The following is a 16285-nucleotide window of genomic DNA, read 5'->3' as shown; positions in this document are numbered from 1 at the left end:
ACTGAGCCTGCTCAGTTCTCATTGGCTATTTGAAGGGGGGGGTCCTTATTGCTTCCCACCACCAAAAGGCTTTTTATACATCCGCCAACCTTGCCTATCCCTTGAACTCAGCTTGGGACCACAATACCTGATGGAACGCCTCTCCCGACGTGAATATACCCGGTCACTACGTTCAACATCTAAGGTCCTCCTCCGGGTGCCTACTTCGAGAGAGGCTCGGAGTGTGGCAACGAGGGACAGGGCCTTTTCGGTGGTGGCCCCCAGACTATGGAATGATCTCCCTGACGAGGCTCGCCTGGCACCAACGCTGCTATCTTTCCAGCGCCAGGTTAAGACTTTCCTCTTTGCCTGGGCATATGGCGGCACATCTGAATCACACACATGTTTAGTTTTTTAACAGTTTTTAATGCTCTATGTGTGTATGTTCTGTGTTTTAGAATTTTAAATTTTGTATACTTTTTATCTCAATTTTAGAATTTCTGTAAACCGCCCAGAGAGCCCTGGCTATGGGAGCGGAAAATAAATGCAATAAATAAATAAATAAATAAATGGACAGGTTAGCCTATTTCCAGGGTGTGTCAGTTTATCTATTTTATTTATTTTTGTTTATTGCATTTCTATACCCCACCAATAGCCGAAGCTCTTGCATACGTTTAAACGTAAATTTGTTTACCCCTATTTTCTGCACCCCCCCAAGTTTTTAAAACCACATGAAAAATTGAATTTAAGTTGTATGCATTCCCCCCGAAAACATTTATTTTGTACTCCTTTCCTCTTAAAATGTGCATTTTTAAATGTTCTTGTCCCTTAGAATATGCATTTCGAACACATTTTTGGAACCTAAAACTGCACCACAAAATTCAGGGAAGCGTGTAATCTGGAGAATAAGCCCATATATTAGTATGAGAAGTGTGAATTAGGTTGTTTTACTTAAAAAAAAAAAGGGGGGGGGAGAGAACATTCTCCAAAATCCCAATACGTTGATGTTTCTCTCCTGTAGTTTCACAGTTGTTCTCGTTTTCGCCACAATGTTGTCAACACCTACTAGCTGAATGTGCTATTAGGAGGAGCAATGCCCACAATTTCACTTCAAATGGGGAAAGGAATTCCTTCTCGAGGACTAAGAAAGATGCGCTGTGCTTTCACGTTACATCTCCCTTTGAGACTTTGTATGCCATATCCCAGTTACGGCTGAGTGAGTGAATATACTCCATAAATGTGAGTCTCTTATGTTTATTATGAAGCCTGACCAAGTCTTAGCTGAAAAATGTTTTTTTTCCTCCAGCTCAGGAGGAAAATTGGGCACAAAACATTTTGTTTTTTTAGCCTTTTTCCTCTACCTCTTTCTTGTCCTGGTTCCACCTTCATTCTGAATAGGCTTTATAACAATGCCACATAGCCAGTGAGGATTGACGTCGCGAAGCCAAATCAGAATGAAGGCTGTAGTTCCTTCCTTCACTCTGTTTTACTCTGGGCAAAGAGAGAGGTGGGAGGGGAAACGAGAGAGTACAATTACAGTACACCACCACCATTATGATCATAATCAGTTTTAGTCTGTTGGTGATCAGGAGCAGCATCAAGGGCAGGCATGACTGGGCATCTGTCAAGGGCCCGCAAGCCAGCAGGGGCCCACTGACAAGACTAGGTCCTCCTCTTCACTATTGCAATTTGCTTGTTCCCCTGCCTCTCACTCTAGCGGAGGCAACAGAGGTGGTGAGAAGGAGGAGAAGGAGATGCTGCAGCCGCCGCGCTCTCTGTCTCTCTGCCTCGCAAGCAAGCAAGTAGGAACAAAGATGAGAAAGAGGAGGTGGAACAACAGCAGCTGGTAGCAATGGTGGCGAAAAGGCAGGCTTGTTATGGAATCCCTCCTTCAGGGATGGTCTTCCAGTTGAAACCTCTGGAGAGTGACGGGCCTAACAGACCCCCTCGCACCTCTGTCCATTTGATCATGCGGTGGACTCTAGGATCTGTCAACTCCAGTTTCCCTCCCCTTCTAACAAACACTGAGTTCACAGGGATGGGGAAGACAATCACTGAGCCTGGGCCACTGAAGGAGGCAGCCTAAGTGCTGGGTTTAAACCATAAAGCCTTACACAGCTTGGGACCACAATACCTGACGGAACGCCCCTCCCGACAAGAACCTACCCGTCCACTGCGCTCAACATCTAAGGTCCTCCTCCGAGTGCCTACTCCGAGGGAAGCTCAGAGGATGGCAACAAGGGAGAGGGCCTTTTCAGTGGTGGCCCCCCAATTATGGAATGATCTCCCCGACGAGGCTCGCCTGGCACCAACACTGTTATCTTTTCGGCGCCAGGTCAAGACTTTTCTCTTCTCCCAGGCAGTTAACAACATATGCTGAGGTTTTTTTTTAACTGAACCCAGAACAGTTGTTTTAAATGGATATCGTTGTTTTCATGCTTATGTGGGTTTTAAATTTTTGTATATTTGTTTTTAACGCTCACTGTTTTTAACTGTTGTAAACTGCCCAGAGAGCTTCGGCTATGGGGTGGTATACAAATTAAACAAATAAATAAATAAACCTAGAGCCAGCATTGGGGGTGAAGATGACTGCCCCAATTTCACGAAGGCAACTATCACATCCATGACATTTGCGTACAACAGCTGGAGAACATTCCTGAAAGAACTGCCCCCCTTGAAAACGCTCCCACTGCGCTCAGATCCAGGTTGGGGCCGTGCGTGCTTGGTGAATCCACACCCCAATATTTTCCTGCTGTGTATTTGGATGCTCTTTGACACTGTTTGTTTGCTGGCTTGCTTTAAACCGCATCAGCAACAACACGTCCTCGCTTCCGTCTCTGCACTGCTCTGCCAACCGTCTCCGGCGTCTGTCTCCTCTGGGGAACCCTGGCAGTGTGAATTTAAACACACTGATTCAGGAGAGAGAAACAAGAGAGAGAGAGAGAGAGAGATAGAGTCCGTCTGCCTGCTCCCAGTTGGGAGATCTCTGGCAGGCAGAGATGGAGAACACGGTGTATTTATTAGTCGGGCCAGGAAGTCTGGACAATTATCACGGGGATTAGTTCCCCCACCCCGCATTGGATGCTGTTAAAATGTTGGCAGGAAGCAGGCAGTTTCTGCAGCCTCTGGGGAGTCTGGGTGTGGTTTATCATAGAATCATACAAGAGTAGAGTTGGAAGGGGCCTATAAGGGATGAACAAGCAGGACATGGTGCAACAGCACCCTCCCACCCATGTTCCCCAGCAACTGGTGCACACAGGCTTACTGTCTCAGATGCTGCAGATAGCACACAACCAACAGGGCTAGTAGACATGGATCGCCTTTGCCTCTAGGAACTTATCCAACCCCCTTTTAAAGCCATGGCCATCACCATATCCTGTGGTAGTGAGTTCCATAACTTAACTATGCACTGTGTGAAGAAGTCCTTCCTTTTATTTGTCCTGAATCTCCCACCCATCAGCTTCATGGGAGCACCCCGCTGGGTCCTAGTATTTTGAGAGTGTGAGAAAAATGTCTCCCTATCCACATTCTCCATACCATGCATCATTTTGTCCACCTCTATCCTGTCTCCCCTTAGCCTCCTTTTTTCCAAGCTAAACAATCCCAGTTGATGTCACCTTCCCTCGTAGGGGGAGATGCTCCAGCCCCTTAATCATTTTAGTTGCCCTTTTCCACCCTTTTTCCAGCTCCATAATATCCTTTTTTAGGTGTGGTGACTAGAACTGTACACAGTACTCCACGTGTGGTCGCACCATAGATTTGTCTCACGTCTAGGCGGGAGGGCTTGGAACCAATACACCTCCAATGGGCAAGACAAGGTCAGCGCCCCCCTCCTTGAAGGAGTCCACTTTCTCCCTGTCATTATTCCCAACTGCTCTTGCCCCTCCTCCTTTCCCCCAATTTTGCTTTCACTTGCTTGTTTCTGAGGCAGAGAGTCCGGGATCAAGTAGGCCGTGTCCCCCATGCAGAAGGGGAACGGTAACCTTCTTATTCAGAGCAGGAGATCAGCAAGTTACGGGCTCCCGCGGAGGTCCGTCCAGCTCATTTCACCCCTGGCAGGTTCTCCATCCCCACAGGCGCTGACCCCGCTGTCTCCGAAAAGCAGCCGGGGGCCTCCCCTCGCTAAAAGCTGTTTCGACTTAACTCTGACAATAAAATTTACCATTAAAAATAAATTCATCTTGGCTTCACGCGGCCCTGGGAATCTACAGAGGGAGTGATTCAGTGGTCTTGTCACAGCGCAGCATTGAGCGCGCCGAGCTGAGCAACTGGATATTTTCCAAGTCCAGCAACTCATTTTCTGCTGCTGAAGCCAGGAATGTACAGTGGGTTGACGTTTAATTTAGCATCTAACATACCTTGACATAAACCCATAATACAATAGCAGGGGGTGGGAATGATGGGGGTGGGGGGGGAGTTGATGGCGGTGGGAGGGAGAGCTGGTCCAATTGATGGAATAGATTTTTATTTCTGAATTCCCCCCCCCCTTTCCCCAGTCTTCTACTTTTTCTCTGTCAACAATCACCAAGTATGACAGCATGAAAGCTGCAATAAAAGGAGGATTGAAAAGGGAAAATTGGAAAGGTGCACACAGTGGGTTCCCGGCGTACAGAAAACGGCGCAGGCTCTGTGCATCTGCTCCCTGGTGCGCGCACGTTGGCAACGATGCTTCTGGGGGTGCGTGGTGACTTCTGGCGTCAGTTAGTTGCGGGATCGTGACAGGTCTGGAAAGTGATGTTCAAACTTGGCGGAATGCTTCATTTGTAAGTCCCCGAACTTTTCAAAGCGCAGCCTCGCAGGGAAGTCCCGCGGCGGCTGTGAAGCTGTGTCTGTGTCATATAACTGGTGCGGCACACCTTCGTAGCCACTGTGGGGCTTTTGCCGCATATAGGGCATGTGATGCGGCTGCAAAAGAAGCAAATGCTCTTTTTGTGATGCATTAATAGAAGTATAGCTTCCAAATTGCTCGAGGTACTGGTTCCCTTCTATTCAGCGCTGGTTAGGCTTCATCTTGAATATTGTGTCCAGTTCTCGACACCACACTTCAAGAAAGATGCAGTCAACTTAACAGTCTTCCAGAATTGAAGAAAGCCATGAAGACTGATCTCTTCCGGCAGGCCTACCCAGTTGAATTTTAAGATGCCTTTTTTAATGGTGTGCTGCTTTTAATGATGCACTGGTTTTAAATGTTTGAATTAGTTGCATGTATTTTATGGTGTTTTTATTTGTGTTGTGCCCCGCCTCGATCCAGAGGGAGAGGTGGGTAACAAAATTATTATTATTATTATTATTATTATTATTATTATTATTATTATTATTATTATTATCTGGAGCGTGTTCAGAGGAGGGCAACCAGGATGATCAGGGGTCTGGAAACAAAGCCCTATGAAACTTTTCTTTCTTTTTCCTAAAGCTTTTAAAACTTGATTTTGTTCTGACTTTATACTGTTAGTTTTACCCTACCCAGTGCCTGTTTACCCTACCCTGTGCCTGTTTGCATTCTCTTCCCCTCCTTATTGTTTTATTATGATTTTATTAGAATGTAAGCCTATGCGGCAGGGTCTTGCTATTTACTGTTTTACTCTGTACAGCACCATGTACATTGATGGTGCTATATAAATAAATAAATATTATTAATAATAATAATAATAATAATAATAATAATATGAAGAGAGACTGAAAGAACTGGGCTTGTTTGGCCTTCAGAAGAGAAGATTGAGGGGAGACATGATAGCACTCCTCAAATACTTAAAAGGTTGTCACACAGAGGAGGACCAGGATCTCTTCTCGATCCTCCAGAGTGCAGGACACGGCATAATGGACTGAAGTTACAGGAAGCCAGATTCTGGCTAGACATCAGGAAAAACTTCCTGACTGTTAGAGCAGTACGACAATAAAACCAGTGACCTAGGGAGGTGGTGGGCTCTCTCACACTAGAGGCCTTCAAGAGGCAGCTGGACAACTGTCTGTCAGGTATGCTTTAGGGTGGATTCCTGCATTGAGCAGGGGGTTGGACTCGATGGCCTTTTAGGCCCTTTCTAACTCTGCTATTCTATGATTCTAGGCAGCCCCCTGATTTCTCTTCCTAACATTTCCCGCTTCTACAGATGTTCACATGTGCGCTGATCTCATTGTATGATCAAACATAGGAATGTCACAAGATACTTTTTGTGTGGCGTCTTACAGGTGCACACGTGTACCCCTGCCCTGTGCGTTGCTAAAACAGCACCTCCAAAAGAGCCTTGATGCAACCATATGGAGTATCACCACGTCAAGTTTGTTCTTTTGCAGAGAGAAATCCTGTCTTGTGGAACTTGCCGGAGTGCTCCAAACATGTCCCAACACACCAGAAGTTTCCTTTGTGCTGAAAAATACGTCTCCAAGGGATGTGTGTGTGTGCGTGTGTGTGTACTAAAACGTCATCCATGTCCCTTGCTGGATGTTGATTTTCATGGTCGCTTTGCCGTGGCCCAAACAGTTTCGGAAACGGGGAAGTTAATGTACCGTCAGAAGGCCAGCCCTTGTGTTCTTTTAGCTTCATTAAAGCTCCTTGAAGCCATGAGGGGCTGGAAACAAAAGCCAACGGTATTTTGGGGGGCCCCAATGCACACAGCCTTAAAATATCTCTGGGTTGTATCCAACATCATTTCCCTCTGTATGCATCATTAAGAGGAGCAGGGAAGCAGGAAAAAACGGATTAAAAAAGAAGAAAAGGTGAATCTTCGTCATGGTGGAATGGCCGGACGTATTTGAGCACATGCTCCAGGTAGGAACATAAGAAAAGTGCTGCTGGATCAGACTTGAGGGTAGGGATGGTGGGGGCCCTGAGCCCCAGCAGGGGCCCACTGATAAGATCCTTCTGGACTCCCCCCTCCTGTTCAAAAGTGCAGCCTTCTTGTTCTCTCGCCTCTCGCCCAGGCAACGAAGGCGGTGAGAAGGTGGTGAGAAGGTGGAGCAAAAGACGTCGTGGCCTCCTAGCTCCCTGCCTATCAAGCGAGCAAGTGGCAGCCATGTTGAGGAAGAGGAGGAGGAAGAGGTTGATTCACCGAGGGAGGGAGGACATTGAGGATCTCTTGCCGAAGGGACCTCCGAAACCTGGAGCCAGCATCTGGGGCTTTGGAAATAATTGGGGAGGCTTGGTCGAGCAAGAGTAGGGTCGCCGTGGTGGACCCTGACTATCGTTAGTGACACTGGGGCGGAACCTGATGGGCATGGGGTTAACATAAGAACAAACGCTTTCTGTAAGCTAAGCAAAACATCCCTCCCCCCTGATGTTTTATGGTTTGCCCACAGGACCCCCAAGGCGGAGGCTGAAATCCTGACATGTCGAGTCTTCGGCATGGCGGGTGGGGATGAGGATGAGGGGGATGATTTCTTACCCGCCTCTCCCTCTGGATCGAGGTGGGGAACAACACAGAATTCAAAAATATTATAAAATACTTAAAACTGATTAAAACATATAAAACTGATACGTTATTAAAATAACAGCCAGACTTCTTAAAATTCAACTGGGTAGGATTTGTAATTTCACACAGCTGGAGGAGACCTGGTTGGGGAAGGCCGAGCGAGAGAAGGAAGCCATCCAGCCAAGGACATGAAGGCCTGTTCAATATAATCTGGAAGCCAACACTGCCTGAGGCCTCTTTCGTCGTGCATGCTGCCTCCCACAGTGTCCAAGCAGATGCCTCCAGAAGGCACGCATGAGGTAGCCCATAGCCATCACATCTAGTAGCCAGGGGTAGTCTTAATACCCTCCATGAATTCGTTGGATGTCCTTTTAAAGCTGTCCAAGATGGTGGCTGCCACATCTTGTGGCAGTGAGTTCCCTAGGTTAAAATTGCGCCTCTTGTTGGTCACCACATCTTGTGGCCCTGAGTTCCATAAGTTAATAATGTGCCAGGTGAAGAAGGACTACCTTTTGTCTGTCCTGAGTCTCCAGCCAATCACCAGAAGGGGCTTGTGGAATGACACCACTGATCCATGTCTTAGACCCCCAAACAGATGTGTCGGGCTACAACTCCCATCAACCCCAGCCAGCACATCTGGAGGGCACTGGGATAGGGAAGTGGTGCTCTAGCCACAAAACAAGATTATCTTTTGACTCCTCTTACTTTAGATGGCTGGCAGAACATTCTTCCACAGAGTGGACCTCAAGTGGTCTGGGGTCCTTTAGGACCCCTTGAGCCTCAGAAACACTGCTGGACATCTCCGGGAGTACGATGGAGCACCAGGCCTCTCTGAGCTAGGTCAGGGATGGGGGTCATCATCTCCCTCCACTAGCACCACGATCTGAATTAGCGCCTCCCTTGCGGGGCGGACCTCTGACGCACCGCAACCGGCTTTAGCAGTAGTGCGCAACGGCGAATCCCCAGGGATCGGTTCAAGGCACAGACAAGAAGGAGGCAATATCAGAGATTCACGGCGAGCGGCAGTATCACCACGCTCCCCCCCTCTCATTGGTCGCAAGCGTCTTGGAAGCGAGTAAAAAATGATACACAGTTTGCGACTGACTGTCTAAATCTGCAATGCCGTATAATTAATTAGCGCGGGACGTGCGGAAGGACAGCTTGCAAAGGGCTGGGAAATGGAGCGCCTATTCTCTACTCCCTCTGCAATGCCGCCCGGAAGCTGCCATCTGCGAGGTTAAGTGCCTGGCTAATGAAGCCCAAAGGGCCTCTCTTCCTTGCTCCGCCAAATTACGCGCCCTTCTCAGGGGCTTCTTCTTGCCACCTCTTGGCCGGCTTGCCGCTGTGTCTCGCTTACCTGTGATTATGATCAATGGTGCAATCCAGGCGGGCTGGAATTGCTGATGGATTGGGCCCACGGTGAGATTTCGAGGCGAATTGGCCAGGCCAGCAGGGGTGTTAACGCTGGACCTTTGGAGACCGGGCCCTAAATCGATTTCCAAAGGGCCTGGATCTATTCCACAGAGCCCTGAGTGCCCAGGTATATTTCCCCCCCAACCTTTATTGCCATTCAGGGGCAGGGGTTTTCAAGGGGTACTGCAGATGGCGAGGGAAGGTTTAACTCTGTCCTCCCCACATAGAATCAGAGTTGGAAGGGGCCTACAAGGCCATCGAGTCCAACCCCCCGCTCAATGCAGGAATCCACCTTAAAGCATCCCTGACAGGTGGTTGTCCAGCTCCCTCATGAAGGCCTCTAGTGTGGGAGAGCCCACAACCTCCCTAGGTCATTGGTTCCATTGTCGTACTGCTCTAACAGCAGGAAGTTTTTCCTGATGTCCAGGAAAAGTTTTTCCTGATATCCAGTTTTTCCTGATGTCAATTTTTTCCCGATGTGGAGCCTGTCACTTGTGCCCATTATTCCTTGTCTTGCACTCTGGGATGATCGAGAAGAGATCCTAGCCCTCCTCTTTCAAGTATTTGAAGAGTGCTTTCAAGTCACCCCTCAGCCTTCTCTTCTCCAGGCTAAACATGCCCAGTTCTTTCAGCCTCTCTTCAAAGGGCTTCGTTTCCAGACCCCTGCAACTGTCTCTCCCAGTGGGTTTCCATGGCCAAGTGGAGACTTGAACCCGGATCTCCTGTATCTCAGTCCAAGTCTCTACTAGTATTTAGGGTGGCGCTATGAAAAGGAGGACAAGACTCCTGTATCCTGAACAGCTGCATAGAAAAGGGAATTAAAAGCAGCTTACAATTTTGTCTTCAAAAGGCCTTTGGGGCACCGCCCCCCCCCCCCCCGCCGAACCGAACAGTTAAGGTGGTTACGGACACACCCACCCGCCCGTTCCCTCCCGCTTGAGGTAAGATGTAAATAATCATCCTGGTGTCTCGCCTCTAACCTGGCCCGTTCAAAACACGCGGGAGTTCCGCTAGAGGGCGCCCTCCGCAGACGAAGCAGAATGCACGTGTGAACTGCCCCAAAGCCGCGCAAATACAGCCGGAAAAGTTTGCTTGTTGTTGTTTTTTTTAAAAAAATCGCAACCGAGAATGGTTTAGAGAGAGGAGGGGATAAATTCTCACGAACAAGCTCCTGGCGTTCAAAGGCAGGAGGTTTATGCCTCCTCGTTGTACACAAGCAGGCGAGGAGGAAGAAAGCGCCTTCTTCAAACCCACTCGCGTCGCCGGGTTCACACGTGCGCGCCCGCCCTCCTGCAGGCGCGGTCGAGGTTCGCGTGTCGCGCCTCCAAACGGCGCCTCTTGACTCGGGATTGTAACACGCGGAGGCTTCGAGACCCTCCTGCCTTCACCCCCACCCGCGTCTGGTGTCCCCCAGCCCCGAGAGGGGAAGTTCGGTCTGGGTGGGTCACCGGATCGCGCCCCCCAGACCCGCACCAACCCCCTCCCAATGGATCTGTTCTGTAGAGCCAAAAAGAAACGTGTGTGTGTGTGTATGTGTTTCTCTTGCTCTCTGTGCCTCCGGTGTGTGCGCGCGTTTCTTTTAGATGCTGTGTGTCCCTCCCCATCTGCCTGAGAGCGAGGAGGTGCAGAGAAAGAAGAGAGAAATCCAGACAAGGGAGAGAGAGAGAGAGAGAGAGAGAAGGAGGGGGGAGGGAGGAGGAGGAAGGAGGATCCTCCAAGCTGAAGCAAAAGACCCCAAGAGGCAAACCAGTTCTGTGTCCCTCCAACTTTCCCCCATTCCTATTGACTGGGAAGAAAACGTTCCCTGTTCTCTCTCTCTCTCTCTCTCTCTCTCTCTCTCTCTCTCTCTCTCTCTCTCTCCCTCTCTCCCTTTCTCCCAATTTGGAACTCTTTGCCTCCTTTTGGACTTCTCCGGCATCGCAGGTTGGGTACCACTTAGGCGAGGATTTCCCACCACCACCACCCTTTAACTGGTCACGCACCCTCTGGAAAATGGTCAACGATCGATGGAAAAATGTTGGAGGGGCAGCACAGCTGGAAGATGGACCGCAGGAGAAATCACAGGTAAGCAGGGAGGGTGTTGCTGTTGTTGTTTGCTTAAAATATTGAGGTGGGGGAGAGTTAGGGAGGCGAGGAAGGGGAAGGATGGATGGACTGCCCGGGGAGAAACGGGAGAGGAGAGCGGAGGCATGGAAGTCGACGTTGAATCCGGATTAGTTACCCTTCCCTCCGTTGGGACATATAAGCGGGGTGGTTAATTTGTGGCTACATCAGAGAAGACAGATGTGTCCCGTCCCCTTCACACACACACACACACACACCTCATGGTTTGCACTCATCCGCATTAAAGATTTGGGGGACGAAACTGCCAATCCGGAGTCACTCCAGAATAAAACGATGTGGACAGGTCGTGTGGCACTTTCTATACACCCCCCCAAAAAAAACTTTTAGCCTCCTGTTGCTGCTCCTCTCTCTCTCTCCCTCCCTCCCTCTCTCTCTCTCTCTCTCTCTCTTTCCTGCATTCATTTCTGCAATGTTGACTGCATTGGATGCTATTGTTATTGTTGTTATTATTATTTTGCAAAACCATGCAATTAGTTGGGGACGGGAGGCACAAATGCCACCTCTTTGATGCCTCCACGGGGCATCCGCGAGGTGCTTGCTTCTCCCACCCACCCATACTGCCAAGTCGAGTGGCCTGGGTCACCTCCTGGCGGGGAGGAGGGAGGGCGCTTTGCAGGTGTGTTCCCAGCAGTGTTTTGGAACCAGGTGCTCACTTGCATGGGCACTGCAGAGAGTTCTGTGGTGGAGGGCCGATGGCAGCACCCTTGTCCTGGCCTCGTGGCTTGGCCGGTTCCTCGCGCAGGGATGGATCCTTTGAATGCAAGCTGCGTGCATGCTCACTCGCTGCCTCCACCCAGCCACCCCGGTCCCCCGGGGATCCACTGGGAACCTGTGTTTCTGGCGCTTGGCAAATTCGCCTTGAATTATTTAGTTTATTTATTTACAGACAGAATGTCACATCATTCTCTCTGGCTCTGTGGTGGGCAAACAGAAAAACAAGCTGGGGCAGTGTGTGTGTGTGTGTGTGTGTGTGTGTAGAGGGAGAGAGAAGGAGAGCATCACACCACCAACTTGGGTGAAGCGCTTGCACGCTTCTCCACCAATGAACCTCTTCAAAAGACGGTGGGCTGTCCCCATTTTGGGGGAGCAGGTCCCCTCCGCTCACCTGAGGCCCGGGGAGGGGGATCCCCTTCTGGGCCGGTGTGTATGCATTTAAAGGCGAGCGGGCAGGAGCGGCGTTCTTTTCAAAATCTGGCTGCCGTTCGGAGCATGCTTTGAACCAACTGCGCATCAGTGCCTCTTCAGGGGAAGCGGCTCTCAAGGGATCGAGTGTTGCATGTCCCCGCTTTCCAAGTGTGAATGCTCATCAGTGTTGAAGCGGGGGCAACTCACTGGCAGACTCTCCTATCGGCATACCTGGGCAGCTGCCAGCTTGCAGAGCGGCCTGGAGAAGAGGAAAAAGACGGCGCTGCCCCAGGTGCGCAATGCAAACAAGCACAGATGTTTGTGTAACACAGTTGGGAGGCTTGCTGGCAGTGCACGCACTGCCAGCAAGCAACAATCGCATTGTGCAACAGCTTGCTTGTGCCACCATGCACTGCTCCATCTAGGAGGGAAAGCATCAGGAATGCCTCAGTTCATGCAAACCTGTAGCAGGCACCTGGAAACATATGTGCAATTGCCAACATGGGCACCCTTGTCTGACCACCTTCCATCAATCCTTGATTGATTTGACTTCTATCCCGTATTGATATGATCCTCACGTTAGTGTGCCCGCAACACCAGCGGGGGCGCATGCTCACACAATGGGGAATGTGCAAGATTAGTGGTGTGGTAGCAAGGAGCCCGGGCAGGCGTGGCTGTTGATGCTGGTTTGAGACATGACACAAGATGGAGTGTGCCATAGGTGAAGTGCAGTATTCACAATGGGGGAGGGTGCAATAGGCGAAGTGAAATAGTCACAAGGTGAGACATGTGATAGGCGAAGTACAATAGTCACAACAGGGGAGGGTGTAATAGGCAAAGTGCTATAGTCACAATGGGGGAGGGTGCAATAGGCAAAGTGAAATAGTCACAATGGGGGACGGTGAAATAGGCGAAGTGCAATAGCCACAAGGTGAGACATGTGATAGGCGAAGTACAATAGTCACAACAGGGGAGGGTGTAATAGGTGAAGTGCTATAGTCACAATGGGGGGAGTACAATAGGAGATGCACAATAGTCACAAGGTGGAACATACGATAGGCGAATTGCAATAGTCACAACGGGACAGTGCAAAATAGGTGAGCGCAATAGTCACAAGGTGAAGCATGTGACAGGCAATGTCAAAGGTTATTGACATGTTGAAGTATCTATGTGCACGAGGTTGCAGACAATAGGATGTGCCCAAGTAGCGTGTGTGTGCATGTGTGTGTGTGTATGAGCGAGAGAGAGAGAGAGAGAGAGAAGAAGAAGAAGTGCTTTCCATTGGGTGTTCTGCCCCTGCCAAAGTCTGGCACCCCAGCCAGAAACAAGGAAACAAACAACCTCCAGAGGATGCTTTTCACTGCAAGTAAGACAAGCTAATGTGAAGGGAAGCTCTGAGCACAAAGGTGGGAAGGAGACGCCGCGCATGATGCTCCTTTTGCCTGCCGCTTGTGCTGCAGCAGCTCAGAGCCCTCAGGCGTCGCTCGGAGGGATGGAGCAAACTGCCATTCAGGACTCGCCTTGACCCTCCCCAATGCACCCGGGCACCCGTGCCCTTGAATGTCTTTCCTCCCATACAACCCAGATAAGCAGGGCTCAGGGATGGGCGGAGGTAGCCCAGCCACGAGGCAGCACCTCCAGGGAGAGACAGGCAGGCGGCTGACCCATCAGAAGGTGAGGGCTCTGCTGGGCCTGGCCAAAGGCCTCTTTAGGCCCCCCTTCTGTTCCCACAGTGGCCGGCCAGACGCCCCAATGAGAAGCCCGCCAGCAGGACCTGAGTGCAAGAGCGCCCTCCTGCCCGGGTTCCCCAGTGACCAGGATTGAGATGTATGTGGTCTCCGAGGCTGGAGGCAAGATCTAGCCATCATAGGTGGCCGGCAGCACCCTGGTTGGGAAAACGGCCTTCCCACAGAGGCATCGACGTTGTGGTCTCTTTTCAGCACCAGGTGGAGACTTTCCTTGAATTTCCTCAGGCATTTTTAGTCCTTTCAGGCATGAACCAAATGCTTGTAGAGACAGGGGAAAAGTCCTACAATTCCCAGCTGTGCTGGATGGGGATTGCTGGGAATTGTAGGACTCCGACCCCCACCCCCCGGTCTAACCATGCATAAGATTGCACCCTTAACTTTGTTATTTAAAAGCATTATTGAATTTTCAATGTAACCTGCTTGGGGTACAGACCTGTGTCTCCGTCTGGCTCTGACCACAATCCTATGCATGTTTTGACAGGGGGGAAAAGTCTGACAATTCTTAAGTAGTCATAGCTGGCTGGGGAATTCTGGAAATTGGAGATCTTTTTTTCTGTCTAATCCATAGTTTCGCACCCTTAAGTTTAGTTATTTAAATGTGCCATGGCATTTTTAAACCTTTTACACTGCTGCTGCGTCTTTTTTCTTTTCTTTTTTCCCTTTTAAACTGAGTTTTATTTATTTATTTGGTACATTTCCAAACTGCCCAATCGCTCATGTCATGGATCGCGACCACTTTGGTTCTGTTTTCAACTTTTAAAGGTTTCCGATGATGCTTTTATCACACTGGTGTTTTTAAGGGTTGGAAATCTTTGCAGGTTGCCCAGAGAATTTTGGCTATTGGGCGGTGCAGAAATGTAATCAACCAACCAATCAACCAGAAGACAAATTGTTGATGGCCACTTCCTCGGATGTGCTCTTGCACAAATCCCATCCAAGCCAGCCAGCCAAAGCTGTGCAAGAGGAGAGTCGCAATACATAAGAGCAGGTGCAGAGATGGGGCTGTAGGTCAGTGGTAATCAGGAGTCAGATTTACAATCTAAAGGACACAACCCAAAAGGAAAAGGGATTGGGAGGGAGGAGGAAAAAGAGAAGCAAAGTTCAGGCACCAATTCTTAGTTTCAAAGTTCCGGATAGACAATATTGAACTAGTTGGACCACAGGTTATGCTTGGGAATTCTGTGACTGACCACATGCTTTGTCTGCAGAAGGTCCAAGGTTTGATCCTCAGCTTCTCCAGGTAGGGCAGGAAGAACTCCTGCCAGCCAGTGTTGACAATACAAGGCTAGATGGACCAAGGGATCTGACTCAGTAGAAGCCAGCTTCTGATGTCCCTAGAGGAGGGAAGGATGGATCCCGGGGTCTATGAATGTTCCATTCATGTGAACATGGGAAGTGCAGGAAAATGTCCCGTGTGTGTTGTGCCTTGCGTTAATTTTAGAGGGAAGGAGGTACCAGCTGGGTATTCCACCTTGGGCACCACAATGGCCTGGCCTGGTCCTGGCAATGAGGATGATGGAGCCCATCACAAGATCTGGGCAAGGAAGCAGAATTCTTTGTTAGTATGCTCACACCCACTTTTCCTCCGAGGAACTTAGGGCAGCAGGTGGGCTTACCTGTGCTCACTCCAGGACTGAAGTGAAGGGTAGGCATGACCGGGCACCTGTCAAGGGCCCACCCCCAGCAGGGGGGCCCTGACAAGCGCCCCCTGGAGTTGCTCCTCCTCTTCACCATGGCAACCGGCCTTGTTCACCTGCCTCTCGCTCCGGCCCAGACGACGGAGGTGGTGAGGAGGAGAAGCAGGAGACGGCGTGGCCTCCTGGCTCCCTGGCTCTCTGCCTGCTCACCAAGTAAGTGGTGGCCATGATGAGGAAGAGGATGAGGAGCAAGAGCCATTGGTGGCAACAGCGGTGAGAAGATACACTCACCGAGGAAGAAGCCCATTTTATCCTCTTCACAACAACCCTGGTAGGTAGAGCTAGGTGTCAAGATGGTGATTCAAAACCTCACGGCTGTTTTGAAACTGTTCATCTCCGACCTTCCCTAAACTAGCAGTAGCCAAGAGTCCCGCCCCAGCTGTTGTTGGACTACAAACCCCATCATCCCTTCCCACTGGCTGGGACTGACGAGGTTTGAAACCCAACAACATCCGGAGGGTGTCCAGACCCCTGCTCTAACTGCTGTGCCACTACTGGCTCTGTAACCACTACACCGCTCTTCTGCACAGTTCTCTACTGGAATTTGCGAAAGACTAATTTTGATTTTGCTTCCCAAATCTACCTGTTTGGGCAGTGAAGTTGGCTAGTGTTCCTTCCTCCATGTATTATTTCAGTCCCAGCCTCATACTACGAGCCTTTTGTTCCCTGTAGGATAGAGAATGAGACCCTTTTTGCCTTGTATCCAAAACTCATCCAAGGCTACAACCCTGTGGTATTATCTTGGGCCGCAGACAACCTCCTCCCCCAAAAAACCTGGGAGCAGGATATACTT

At 49.9% G+C, this 16285-nt stretch overlaps 1 protein-coding gene across 1 annotated transcript in view; it reads left to right on the top strand.

Annotated features, from left to right (window-relative positions):
* Window positions 1–10790: 10790 nt before the first annotated feature.
* Window positions 10791–16285, top strand: part of FIBCD1 (fibrinogen C domain containing 1) — a 66811-nt gene continuing 61316 nt past the window's right edge. The window contains exon 1 of the mRNA XM_063144552.1: window positions 10791–10862. Coding sequence (XP_063000622.1) covers window positions 10791–10862 — 72 coding nt within the window. The remainder of the gene's footprint in view (window positions 10863–16285) is intronic.

This window comes from Elgaria multicarinata, chromosome 19 (assembly GCF_023053635.1).
Source record: "Elgaria multicarinata webbii isolate HBS135686 ecotype San Diego chromosome 19, rElgMul1.1.pri, whole genome shotgun sequence".
NCBI lineage: Eukaryota > Metazoa > Chordata > Lepidosauria > Squamata > Anguidae > Elgaria > Elgaria multicarinata.
The sequence above is the reverse complement of the archived record's forward strand: the minus strand, read 5'-3'. Positions and strand labels throughout refer to the sequence as shown.